At 45.7% G+C, this 14,452-nt stretch overlaps 1 protein-coding gene across 2 annotated transcripts in view; it reads left to right on the top strand.

The window, feature by feature from the left end:
• PTPRU (protein tyrosine phosphatase receptor type U) overlaps positions 1-14,452 on the top strand; it is an 870,052-nt gene that overhangs the window by 626,461 nt on the left and 229,139 nt on the right. For both annotated transcript variants that reach the window (XM_078682521.1, XM_078682520.1), the window contains exons 13-14: positions 8,982-9,018; positions 10,560-10,698. In XM_078682521.1, the coding sequence (XP_078538647.1) occupies positions 8,982-9,018; positions 10,560-10,698 (176 nt within the window). The remainder of the gene's footprint in view (positions 1-8,981; positions 9,019-10,559; positions 10,699-14,452) is intronic.

Here is a 14,452-nt window from a genome sequence, read left to right as displayed (position 1 = left end):
CCTTGGCCAGTCCCCGGCCACCAGCTGCACGAGGGCCTGGCCTGCCGCTTCCACAACCAGGGGACTGGCTGCAACTCAGCCCCCTAGCGGAGTCCTGCACTAAGGAAAACAGGTTTTTTTTCTCACATTCTCTACCTAGCACAACTTTAACCTTGATCATTGCTTGCTGTTAGCTGTTACATAAACATAACATGCCTCATTTCACGTGCTCTTTATTTATCACACCTGTTGGGATGGAAAAGTCCCTTTCATGGTGATGGATGTGCACCCCTGCACTGGCTGCCACAACTATGATGTCTGAATCCATGATGTTGATTTTTGTTGTGGGCAAACATGGATTATGTGTGTGCACAGTGACATAGACCTGTCTCATGGATTGTGGTCTTTTTGGACTAGGATCAGTACCCAAACCGCCACCCTCACCGTGATGAAAGGCCACTGCCTTTGCCAAGAGTTAAGCAGCACAAACGCAGTGGTGACAGCATATTGTGTAGTGGACAGTAGGAGTGAACACACTTTTTTATCCGTGTCACTGGAGTAAGGCCTAGAGGCACACCCATTTTAAATTCTGTTACCGTGTTCTTTACTCACCCTTTACCTACATCTGTTTAGTGTGTTGTGTTGCTCAGTGTGTGTGATATTTACTTGTGGTGGGTGTATGTGTGCCTGAGAATTGTACATACAGGGACGATGCAGGTGTGTGTGTGCTTGTGTATGTGTTGTTACTGTGAATGGTACAACACATGGAAAATTCTGTGTTCCATTTTGGGAGATCCAGGGCTAACCGGAGGAAAATGAGGAGGTAGAGGAATTTCCCCCAGGGGCCAGACGCTTCAGTATACTTGAAAGGATGCTCTTTTATTCAGACAGAATTCACTGGAAAGGGGCCTGGGCATATTTCAGGTCGGAGATGGGATTGATAGGGGCAACCTTTTGATACACATATACACATCATACTCCTCACTGTGCCTGACATTTAGGTGTCAACTTCTAGTCACTCTTATGACATGTGTTGTGGGGCAGCTTAGAAGTTGCTCCTGCTGTCACAGACTGCTTTCTGGAGGGAGGGAAGAGGAGAGGGGCTTCAAAAGGAAGCAGACCCCATACATAACTTCAAAGACCCAGGCTCTATATCACATTTGGTGTCTGAAAGTGGATTATTAGAAGAGCCCCCAAAAATGTCAACTGTCAAGCAGCCAGTCGAGCTGTGTGATGAAGAAAAGCTGTGAAAATCTTCAGCCTGTGACCAGGACTGGGATTTAAGGCCTGCTATACTCCCACCTGGGTGAGAAAATATTGCCCAGGGAATCCAAGGCCACCTGCTCCTAGAGCACAAATACCTGTCTGCTTGGCAAGACCAGTGTGCCATATGAGGAAGAGGAGAGCGCTGGAGGACCAGAGGTCCAGGTAGAGGATCCTTGTGATTGGATCCCGGTAAAGTGGTGTGAGGAGACTGCTATTACACTGATTGGGTTATTGTCCATGTGCAAAGATAATTCTGCAACCCCAGAGGAGAGGGGCTGTGAAGTGAGCTGTGAACTTTGCTGCACCGATCTGTTGCAGGAGTGAATTTGGTGGCCCTGTATACCAGGTGTAGCTGTCATGAAGATAATTGACGTTTAGATCAGGCCGTAGCCCAAGTGTTGACAGTGACCCAGTATGGTGAGGGTTACAAAAAGGGGGTGGTGGTGATGATGAACGGAGCATCTGAACCAATCAAACACTCACACCCAGTCTAAAGATCTGGGTTTAATCCATCACCGTTCTTTAGCCCACTCTGACACCCCAGTTCAGACATGGCCATATGCAAATCAGTCTGACCCTGTGCCTCATGGGAACAGTCCAGCCCGAACTGCCAAGCCATGCCTTCCCTGGACCGGAAACAAGCTTCCTAGGACCTGTTTCTGGCATTTCAGCTGTCTTCAGCCAGGCTTGCTTGAATCCAGTGGCAAAGTGAGCAAGGGACTCACGTCTGAGCATACCCTGCCAACTTATGGCGAATAAAGCGGTACAAAAAGGGGGTGGTGATGAATGGAGCATCTGAACCAATCAAACACTCACACCCAGTCAAAAGATCTGGGTTTAATCCATCACAGTTCTTTAGCCCACTCTGCCACCCCAGTTCAGACATGGCCATATGCAAATCAGTCTGACCCTGTGCCTCATGGGAACAGTCCAGCCCGAACTGCCAAGCCATGCCTTCCCTGGATCGGAAACAAGCTTCCTATGACCGGTTTCTGGCATTTCAGCCGTCTTCAGCCAGGCTTGCTTGAATCCAGTGGCAAAGTGAGCAAGGGACTCACGTCTGAGCATACCCTTCCAAATTATGGCGAACAAAGCGGTACAATCTCTGGCCCCGACTTAGGAAAAGCACGAGGAAAGTCGCCAGTACCTTATGTGGTCCTCGCCTTATCGCATCCTAACCGCAAAGACTGAAGGAGCTTATTACTAAATCAGCCCAAGAACACGCACCCCAATGGTAACTGTGCAGATTAAGCTGCAGCCTCCTACATTAAATGTAGGCACTAGTCACCGTCACTCGCTAGCTTATTCTGTGGCAGCAACCTGTGTTTCCTCTAGGAAAATGATGAACATTTATTAGTCTTTCCAGGATGGAGACTGAAGCTCTTACTAGACCTGAAAGCCTATAGTTTACGGCTGCCATCTTGGTGTGGGTAGTGAAGCATGCTGCCTGTTCGATGACCGGTCCTGCCGCCATCCTAGTGTGGGTAGGGGCAGCGTGTCTGCTGGATTTTACCTTCTTCTGAATATCATGCTTCCGGGATATCGCTGATAACTGTTGGCAATGGACAATCACATGCGTACATGGCGCTGCATTATTTGCAGATGTTGGTGACCGCAGCTGCACTAGTGTGGCATTAAGCAGTTTATTTGACACCATGCTTTGAATTCGCATTGGAGGTCTCTAACTCGTCGTATCAGCCGTGTCCCAGAGCGACGCTCTAAGTGGGGGCAGGGAAAAGAGCCAGGAACGGCCGTGCCACGCACTCGGGCACAGCGCCTCTGCTCAACAAGCAGCTGGGCGTTCTGCGTGAGTTTTGATCAACGTACAGGCGCGCGGCGCCCTGTGTTCAACAGCGGCTCCGGCACTTTTACTGTCACCGTGGGGCTCGAGGGGGGTAGGGGGGGGGGGGGGGCGCCCCCGCCGAGCAGTAAATCTGTTTATTTCTATAGACCCAAGGTGAGACGCAACCTTTTCAACCTGTTAATCGACTGCGGCGTGTTTTCTCCTCTTTTAATGGCCATCTGCTCCCGCCTCAGTTCAGTGGATAATTTGTGGCTTGCCATAGACTGAGGGCAGGCGGCGCGCGGGCGTCCCACCGCGCGCGTGCTGCCACGGCCTCAGCGCGCGGTTACTCTTGTGTATGATCTATGGGTAGTGCGGCTGTGCGCATTATTGATTGGAGGGCAGCGGGCTTGGCGTCCAACTTCGGAGAGAAGTCAATGTGACGTGCACTCTGTTGTTTAATAAGCGAGTGATAAAGTATCTCCGGCTAGACTGCACGTTTATAAGGATATTGCAAAGCACCGAGTAGTTCTGTGAGCATATAGGAGTGAGCTGCTTAATCAGTTATTTCAAATTACATCATATGCCGTCTTGTGGATTCGGACTGTGAGCTCAAGGTGAGTTCAATGTCCTTTTCATTCATGGTAAGGCTGAATTTATCAATAAAAGTGCATCGCCACCTTAATTCAGCCTTTCATTGCTCTCTGGAATACACTCTCTGCTATAGGGCCTACCATGAAGAAAGTGACCATCTCACAAGACCAGTGCAGAACAAGAAGCCGCAACCTCACCAGACTTAAAATCAGGACGTGCAAATAGAAGAAAAAAACAGAAGGCAATCCTTCTAGAACTACACACAAAGTGTGCTTCATGGTTGAAGAAGCCCTAGGTCCACCAGCCCTTCGAGCCCAGCAACAAAGAGCCTTTGTTGCTCTCTTCTTGCAGTTCTCCTAAAATCCTGTTTGAAGCAATGGGGAGCCTCACACCTAGATGCAAGGGAGGGGAAACAAAGGCTCTCAACTTTCCATCACTTCACAGGTACTTAAGAGAGGCATGCTTTTGACTTTGTTCAGTCCCTGTATGTAAGAAGATATGCATACACTGTAAGAATGTCAGATATGTCCCTCTGTCCCAGTATTTACACAAATAACAATTGAAATGCCACTTATTTATTTCATAGTGCTTTAGCACTACTCATTTCAATGCAGGATGTCAGAGCGCTTTACATCACACCAACACATTTTACATTGACATTACATCATATGTGTGTAAATCAATGCACAGGATGTGTTACAAAATACAGTGAGGATTACAAGGTGTAGGAGCCACATGTCCTTCATACCGCACTGCGCTCTATTAGAAGGATTACAATTTATGAACTGCTAGTGACAAAAGGATCTCTGTCTTAAAATCAGTAACCCGCTTGACATTTACATATTTAAAAAAATCGGTCATCTGTGTGTTACAAAATATGTTTTGCATGAGACACATTAACCCTCTATACTACTTTAATTCAAGACTGGGACTAGACAAAGAACAGATCTCTCCAGCGAATACGTTATCTTCCAGAGTTATCTTACCATTATTAGTATTATTCCCTGAGATTTAGCTGGCACAGAAAGATATCTGCAGCAGGTGCCTTAACCTTATAAGATATTTTAATATGCAGACTTTGCAACAAATTAAGCAGGACAGATTTACTGCCACATTTCTTCTTGTAGCCAATTTCTTTGTGACCGGGTTTAAAAAAATAAATGTATAAGTTGAGGCCCAGATTTTGCGTCAGTGTTGCGTCAATTTTTTGGCAAAATCTAATTTGTTAAATTTTGTAATGCTCTCAAATGTATTCATGATGGATCTGCAAAGCATGTGAGGTCTTAAGTCCTGATGTCACCTCCCGGGAAGTCAGCGGTTGTGATGCGATTTCCTGTGATGCCACGTACACTGTCACGCGCTGTGATGTCACTTGCATACTGCCTAACTTGGTTAGTCCTCCCACTTCCTTTTAGGTCTCGCCGCGCGAAGCGCTGCTGTCGCCAGCGACAAGTATTGTTACGGAGTTGCCTCTCATGCGAGACAAGAGATAGGCACACGCAAGAAACAGACTGTAAACGTGGATGCGCACGTGAACAGGAGATGTTAACGTGCGTAGGGCTCAGCTCGCTCCCTCGCTCCCCCCTGTCTACGCCCACGCAGGACAGGAGATATGCACGGGTCATCGCGCACTTTTACTCCCTCCCCCCTCGGGTCCACGGAGAAAGCTTAGATATGCACGCGGGCATCGCACGCTTTCACTCTCTCCCCCGTCGGCTCCACGGAGAAAGCTTAGATATACACGCGGGCAGTGCGCGCTTTCACTCCCTCCCCCCGTCGGCTCCACAGAGAAAGCTTGTTGTTGTTGCAGGAATCATGTATTCTGTTATTTCGGAATCATGAGGTGGCCTCGCAGTCGGTGTTTGTAAATTACGTAGGTAATGCACGATGGAAGATACTAAGGAAGATGCTGTGAAAAAGAAGGAGGACTTCAGTCCCGTAGAACCTGCAACGCCTACTCCCGATGTTGACAATAGTAACACTGAGGATGTGGCTGTACCAGTCGTCGTAAAAGAGGAGAACTCACCTGCTATGCTTTCCATCAAGCGCGAGGAAAATGAAGAAGAAAGCGATGTAAGTAATTGCTTTTTTTGTGTGATCTTATACTATACCATTATAACTTTCGCGGGACACGAGCCTGTAGCAGGCATTTTTAACTAAGTTGGGGAGAGCATGACTTTTATCATAGCCCCAAACATTGATTTAGGGGCCATGGGCGGACAAACTGCTATTGCTGAGCCTTAGCTGTGTTAGTTAACATAATTTGCCTCTGGTGTCTCCAGGACAGGCCTACGATGACTGCAAACTTTGCCAAGTACAATACTTTTCTACTTGGCTGTAATGTAAGGGTGACGTCGGCAGGCAGTCAAACGTTTCTTAGGGAGGTAGTGTTGGGTGCTTGATCTCAGAACACAAACAACAGACAAAGTAACTTTACTGTGAAGCTCAGTGTTAGTTTTAGAAGGGAAATGAAGTTAATTTAAATACACAGCTGTTCTGATATCTACACAATTCAATTGGTTATTCATGTTTCCCATATCAAATGCCCAGTTCATGATTGTTTTCGAGTCTCCCCCCATCCCCTTTTGGTATAATGGGTGGGTGGCTGTTTCTCACCACTCTTGAGCAATGTAGCTGGCCGTATGTTGTGTGTGTACTGCCTGCTACCCACAATTAACAAGCATTTGCAATGCAATAGGTCTCGCATTTATGTGAGTCTGAGCTATTGACATTGCAAATAACAATGCCTTTTATTTTTGTTTTTGAAACATAAATAAAAGGCATTGTCATTTATAATGCCAATAGCTTAAACTTGTTTTTTTAGGACTTGTGGCCTGGACTAAACCAACATAAAATAGCCTGAAATTTGTGGGGAACAAATGCTTTAATCAGTAAAATGTAGGCCCTTTCATAGTCGGGATGGACTGTTCCCATGAGGCACAGGGTCAAGACTGATTTGCATATTGCTGGGTCTGAACTGAGGTGGCGTAGTGAGCTAAAGAACGATGATGGATTCAACCCAAATCTGTGACTGGGGGTGAGTGTCTGTAAAGTTTCAGCGCTCCGTCCATCGTCCCTTTTCATAGTCGGCTGACTGTTCAGTTTGACTCAGTATGTATAAGGCTTGCTGTTTGCCTAAACGTCCCTTTGCAAGACAGAGGGGACATTGAATGTGTTCTGATCATCTAAAGATAGTAAAGTAGTTAGAGGGTGTTCACTTGAGAGGAATCTGAAAAGAGAATAGAACATTTCCTCCGATATTTAAAGAGTATAACATTTCCTTAAATATTTAACCATAGGGAAATTATGATTGGACTCATTTAAAAGTCGTCCATGACAGACCTAATTGAAATCACGCAAAGTAGGGGTGATAGGCCGTTCGGAGCCCCAGTCATAACTTTTTCAAAGTCCAAGGCCTGTGATTCGGCAGTGCCACAACACAAAACACACAAAGGTGTAGGAATGAAGAAATTAGAGGATGCAAAATAAAGGGATTAAGCAAGTGTAAGGGGAAATAGAATAAAGGAATGACAATAAACCTAAACAAGGAAAGAGTAATCAAGTGCAAAAAAGTGATGGAAGGATGGCCTGCAGACAAAAACAAACACGAACGTGAAAGAGGGACACTAAAGGAGAGGAAAGGGAAAAGAGTGAATGTATTACCAAATGTAGCAGGAGAAGCAGATCGATATGTCTGTTAAAGCTTAAAACGTGAGTGAAATATGCAAAACCTCATGGGTTTACTGTACCTCACTCAGAGTCCTGTTTAACAAGCAGTTTATTGGTTCATATCATTGTAAAAAAAGTTCATTTGGTTTATATAGTGACTCTGAGGATATATGTGTAATATCAGGTCACAGGCTCTAAACCAAGTCAGTAATAGCTAGGTAAATGCACATACCCTCAACTCATCTGTGGCCTTTGAGAAACATAGAGGTGTTGGGCAGTTGACAAACTTACTACTGAGATTTTTATGAAGTGTATTGGTCACAGGTTCCCATTGTAGTGAGCTAGACTAGTGGGCTACTGTCAAGACCTGTGTGCAGCCTGTAGGCCACAGGTACCAGTCCAAGTGAGGTATTACTGATCACTGAGCTCAAGATCAGAACAGTCAGTCTTACAAAGAGAAAACAGGTCAACTAAATATCATTATTTTCTCCTAAAATCCAATAGTTTTGCACCTAAGACCATATTAAATTCTGATCATCCTGATTCCCAACTATTTACACTCGCACCTAGTGCCACCCGTTGGTCTTGCTTACGGATCCTCTGCTTCGTGTCTACAGCAGGATATTCTTGACACCACAACACAACTATGCTGATTTCCTACAGGTTGTCTCCTATTTTTTTTTTTTTTTAATGCCTGACCTCTTCTGTGATAGGCTATTCCCGGCTGCTTCTGAAGTCACATGTAATGTGATACTACTATGTGAGCAGTATTGGATTCTTGTAAAAAAATATCAGCCAAATATGTAGTCCAAGCCAAAGTGAAGTGTCTTTGGCGCTTACATGTGTGGGTATCACAATTAATCAATTCAGAAGGGGTGGTTTTTATTAATTATGGGATTATACGAGGCAGGAGGCAGTGTGCGCTGAGCTAGGATTCAAATCTGTAATTTTCTGGTTGCTAACAACTGGTGTCTGTAGCAGTTTTACTAACAAACTGAACTATTCCCAGTTATACCGAGTACCTAGGCTGAACGGATCAGGGGCGTCAGTGTATTGCCATGTCTTAAATGCCAAATGAAAAACATGGAATGTACTGATTTGTTGTGAGCTGCCATGTTGGTCTGTTTTTTGAAGCTGTCTAGTGTGGTTGATTATAAATCTCTCACACAGACATTCCCGAGCACCGTGCTCAGTTCACCACTGCCAAGTAGAAAGATTTAAAAAGGTTTGTATTGTGAGGCAGGAGATGTAGTGTGGGGTGTTGTCGCCCTCTTTATAGAGCGTCAGCTGGTGGAAGAGGTTGGTTACAGACCCCTTGAAGTAGGGATACCCACTCAGTCAGGCGTTGATGTGTTAGTCTGTCTGACAGCATGTCTTTGAATGTAGGGATACCAGTAACGGATGACTCCTAACACTGAGCACACCTTCCAGTTTCGGGATTTACCTTCACAAAACCTTGTAATCTGGTACTTTATTTCAGTTGGAAAAGGGCAACTTCCTGTGTTCACCTCACAGGTAAATGAAGGTCCAGGACTGGATTCTTGTATTCCTGTAACATGGAGTCATCTGGTAACCCCACTACACCAGTGCCAGAGAGTATTGTACAATCCAATGAAATAAATAATGCCCCAGTCTGGACTAGGATGTTTTTATAGTGATTTCATATTTCCCTATTTCTTTTCTTCTGTAGGAGACCCGTCTGAATTGTGTCCGGATCGCCAGGAAAGGTGAGATGCACTCGAGTGACTGATGGGTAAATGAGTTTGCATTTGTGAAAATAGGAGCCCAAGTGCAAAGGTGGAAAACCTTCGTAACGTGGGGAGGGTCCAGACAGGCCAGTGGCTCCGAAGGCCAGCGGAGATAGGTTGTGGTCAGGCTAGTCAATATGTGTGTGCATCCGATCGGTTTACTGTCAAATGAGTGAATCCGATTGCTCAAGTGTATGTGGGACGGAGTGTGCCTCCATCTAGAGTGCACATGCTAGAGAGTGCCAATAAGTCAAGGCTGGAGCAAGTCTTTGTGTATTACCGAGATTTAGTCTGAGTAGTGACTGTCATAAATGGGTCTGTGATTGACTGTAGAAGTGAGTGTCCTTGCTTCAGTGGGAGGCAGACTTAGTATGAGTGATAGTCAGGGTGTAATGATGAGCCATAGTTTGTTGTTCCGGAAGATACAGGTCTGAGTATTGATAGCGTATGTGGTTAGGTATGTGTCTTACCAGATGAGTTAAAATTAGAGCATGGTTTGGACCCCTCTGCTACCTAGCCCACACGGCCTCTTTGGCTGTTCCATCCATACATCTGCAGCAGAGGTACTGCTCATAAACAATAAGCGATAACACAGACAATAGGTAGGAGTGGCAATGGCATAATAGATTGTTTTAGCCATACCGACGCGAACCAAAGCAGCCACAGCCAGATGGCATCTCTGTCGGCACTAGAACAGCAACTGTCCACAGAGCAAAACAACCAACAGCAGGCCCCAACCACTAACTCCACAGTCAAAAGAAAATACATCAGCCACCGCCAGGCAGGACTGCCTAAAGCAATAGCAATGAAAGCAGGATAATGTACCATTATAGAGTAGTCTACTCATACTACCACTAACCCTCCTCCGGCCCTGTATCAGACACCACCAACAGAAGACACTTCCTGGGCCACAGAGCAACACCACTGACAATAAGTCAAAGTACTGTTATTGGCTTTTGTATGGTTATTGGCATACTAACCCTCCTTTAGCACCAGAACTGCCATCTACCCTAGAATGTCCACCCCCAGATGGCGTCTCTGCCCACACCATAACCACCACCATGAGGTGGCACTACCTGACTCACAGAAAAATGCCACCAACAGTATCCCATGGTATGGTAATAGTCCCACAAATAACTTCCTACCCCAACTTTCAATGATAGATGGGAAGCAGTGGTTCCGGTACCTTGTGACATGCAGTGGGATTGAAAGTACTATTTAAGCATGTTGTGCTTGGCGATGGGGGTGATTGGTAATAATGGATGGGGAAGTCCCATTGTGTGATCGAACCTACCTTTTCCCCTTAGCAAGGGCTCCGTACAGGCTGGTTCACAGCAGGGGCAGACGCCCTGTGACATTAAGAACTAGCACACAGCATTACATCTGAAGCCTTTCCAATCAAATTGTTATTTTGCCTGGCTCCATCCAAAGCATTAACACAATTGGTGCTTGTGATTTCTTGCTCATGCCATGACTGATATTTTAACTGCCCCTGTTCTCTTATTCTCCGTCCCACCCAGCGGCCTGCAAGGAGACCAAACGCGCCATGGAAGTCACGCAGCACTCGGAGGAGATGGGGCTGATCCTGGGTATTTGTGCCGGCGGGCTCGTGGTCCTCATCATCCTTCTTGGAGCCATCATCGTGGCCATCCGCAAGGGGTAAGAAGTGGAACCATGGCAGGGGTGAAGTTGTCCTCCCTGGTGATGTCAATGTTAAGGGGAAAGTGGAGATGCAGATATTCCTTTGGAAAGAGCTCTATTTGGGAAGCCTCGCTCCACCGACGTGCAGTGAGAATTCGTACATAAACCCTTTGGCAGTGCACTGTCCGTGACATGCAGAGAGTGGACAGCTCAGTGTGACATGCAATATCGCCCCTCTGATAGTGAAGAGTGTGGAGGATGCTGTGGTCTGACAGGAGTCTAACACCCCTCCCCACCCCTACGCCAGCAATGATGTCTAGAGAATGTTGAGAGCAGGCAGTGGTTTAAGAACCCCTAGGATGCTGAGGTTTTACAGGTGAAAAATGCCCCTGGCAGTTAATTTCAGACTGCACTTGGGTAGAGTCTAATATATTGGCAGTGAAGTATAAGACATATTTATTTATTGTTTGGTGACTTTATATAGCGCGAGCATGGCTCATAGGCATCAGAGCGCTTTACAAACAAACAGAACGTATCAATAACAAATAGAAATTATACATGTAACATTAAGGGTGGAGAGAACACCAGGTTAGCCTTCCCGTGAGGGAGAGCACATAGCACATTTTCGTTGTACAACATTGCAGTGACAAACTGTAGAGTACCACGAGCTGGACCACAATCGTTTGTTGGTCCAGCAAGGTTAGTCTGTAGGGCGGGCTTTAGGGCAGTGCGACCTGTACGCCCGCACTGGGCGCTGACCTGTAGGGTGGGGTGCTGTGTTTAGCAATAACATACGATTTAAAAGCAGCTGATGCAGAGCTTCTTGTGTTTCCAGATCGCTGGCAGCAATAAAAATGTCAAGCTAACTCTTGTGATTAATGTTCCTGCTTGAGAGAGATCAGAGTTTTGTCTAGTGGGCGTTTTGACTCTCAATAAAGTAGTGCAGAGGCCTGCTGCAAAGAACATATCTGTATTTAAAGTGGAAAGCTGAGTGGTTTAGTAAACCCAGCCTCTACCAGCACTTTAAAACAAATGAAAAGTATGCGAGAGAGGGGCTATGGAGAAATGAGGGGCACTTTTGCTGGGTGGTAGTGAGGGAATCTGAGGAGGAAGTCATGGAGGTGGATACTAAAAAAGATTGCCGCACCAGCGCTAATGCCGACCCTGTTAATCTGCAGTTTGCGGGAGCATGAAGGGGATAGGAACAGGTTAGGTCCAGTGACGTTCAAAACATTGCAGTCTGTCCTACTGGCAGTGGAGTGAGTCTAGATGATTATAAATGCAGGCAGGAGCCCAAGACTTGGGAGTGAAGTCTAGAAAAAAATGGTGGATTGGCATAGCCTAACTTCGACTTGGGCTGGGAGCAGCGGCGGATTGGTAACGTGGGCACTCGGGCAATGCCCGAGGGGCCGGTGTCTGAGCTGCAGCTGTGGGCTGCTTTTTTGAGCAGCCTGGGGGCCGTTTTAGGCAGTTTCTGTGTTGTCAGGATGCCGCCAGCAGCCCAGCGGGTGCCTGCGTGGCCTTTCTAGGGGCAGATGGGCGTCCATTACCTCCCTTGCATCAACGGGCAGAAGTGTCACTCCCTTTTTCTCCCTCAGCCGGTTGATTAATATATGCAGATTTGATTGAGCGGGGGCAGGGGGCCTGAGCAAAATTGTCCTAACTTTTTTAAGGTGTGGTTCAACAGTGTAAACTAATCGGTGTATTTTTTGTAACCCCTCCCATCCCCCTTTTTAAAAAATTTCGCTGGAGCAGTGTTGTGGGGAAAGGAAATATGCAAATGTGGGCCACTTTTGTTAGCGTGCCCGGGCCGATTTTGAATCCCAATCCAACCCTGGCTGGGAGTGTGGTGTCTATACCCATCATGCCCCAGGGCTGGGGTTCTGCTTCCCAGAGCCGTTAAGGGCATTTCACACAATTCAAAAGAAGCCCGCTTGGCGCACAGGGTGGCACGCGCGTGGCTTGCACCACTCCTTTTTCTCAAAACAAGAGAGTTTCCCAAGGACCAGAAAGGACTGGGTCAATAGATAAAAACAAAGAAAAATTCCTTTCTGGGTAATTATTTCACCAGGTGACCATGAGGCCTATCCGTAGCATTTAGCTATATTTAACATTTGAAATTGACAAATTTAAAAAGTCAAGATTTAAGTCTCCACACTAGGTTATTTATACTTTTTTCTCAAAGTTTATTTTATAGAAATTCATATTAAGGCATACGTTTTAAATACACATTATAATTTAGCACTGTGGTGGTACTCTGGTACAAATATATGTCTAATGACTAACAGTTCCGTGTTACGGTTATCTAACACAGAGTCACCACTGTTATAGTATACATTCGATGTTTAAAATACAATGATACAATGAATCAAAATAAAAAACATTTTTTCACAATTTAAAATGGTCCAAAAAGTCGACGCGTTTCGGTGCGTATGTTATACTTGGTGCACCTTCATCAGGACAAAATAACTTAAAAACAGGATTAACATCTTCTTTTTTCAAATTAAGAAAATGGTGTCCTTCTAGTGGTTTTCTCGGACGTGTTGTTCTTTAGTTTATCTGGTAGCACGTGTTTATCAATTCACGGCCGTCAGTGATTTGTATAGTTTATTAAAAACATATAATCAATAATGATGTCATCTCCAAGTGCCGAACTTTTCACAAGGTCTGTGCTCCTCTATGTAGTCACATGACAATACTCAATCTTGTAAATCGTGTCAGTTTTCAAGGCTTTTTGCTCATTTAGTTGGTAGTCCTGACGTTTCTAGAGTATTTTCACTGTGCTTGTTTGCCTGAAAACAGCCTCGCTCCTTATTTTTGATTGTTGAGACCTCTATTCCGGCTCGTAGTCCTTCGTGTGGTTGGCGTCCGCTTTACTGGAAATGACCACTCCCCCAGTGTCACGCCACTCACCCAGGCACATTGCGGCGAAGCGCATTACCTGACCATTTTTTTTACCAGGGCTACATAGATCCACGGCTTTGTGGCTGCAGGAAGAACGGAAAGAGTATGTTGAATGTGTCCGTGTAATTGCTTCCCTTTCACGATCCATTAGCCCCATGCCCCCTCTGATATCTCGCAGACTGGGCCCATCACCTGCATAGCTGCCAAGGTTTCAGAATGCCATGTGTGCCATTTTCATCAATTCAGTTTAATTATGTGTAACATTTCAACAACTAAGAGTGATACTTTCTTGCAACCAAAATCCAGCAATGAAAACCAGGAAAACATATAAATATCAGCTGTTACACCCATTTGAGCATCAAGACATTCTAAGAAGATGTCAAAACTGATGGAAAGCCCCAGAAACTGAAGCACCTTTGTTCTCTTCTAAGCTGATCGTACTGTTAAACAAAATGAATACTCAGATCTGCACCACTCATTGACTATGTGCACCGCGCCACTACAAACAAAAAAATTTTTCTGTAAATTTTAGCGGTCAGTTATTGTATTACGGTCAGATTATCTATTGCAAAAACTGGCGCAGTATGCTTGCCACTTGCTCATCTCGAGTACAGAGGATAACAAGCTTTACCTAATCTCTTTCTTGACTGCTCGGCCACTATAAATCTGGCCAATAAAATGAGCAGAGGGACATCACTTTGCTTTAAGAGCATAGTTTTAGGAGTTCACAGTTTATAAATTCACTTACTTGAATTTGAGGCAGGCAAAGAGAGCAACAGGCGCCTCCCCCCGGGCTGGACATGCTCTCAGAGCTGCAGTGCAGGCAGCACGGCTCCGGTCGTGCCTGAGTTCTGGACCCCTTGTCCAG

This window comes from Lissotriton helveticus, chromosome 3_1, assembly GCF_964261635.1.
Source record: "Lissotriton helveticus chromosome 3_1, aLisHel1.1, whole genome shotgun sequence".
Lineage (NCBI taxonomy): Eukaryota > Metazoa > Chordata > Amphibia > Caudata > Salamandridae > Lissotriton > Lissotriton helveticus.
Note: the sequence above shows the minus strand (reverse complement) of the source record. Positions and strands in the feature narration are given on the sequence as shown.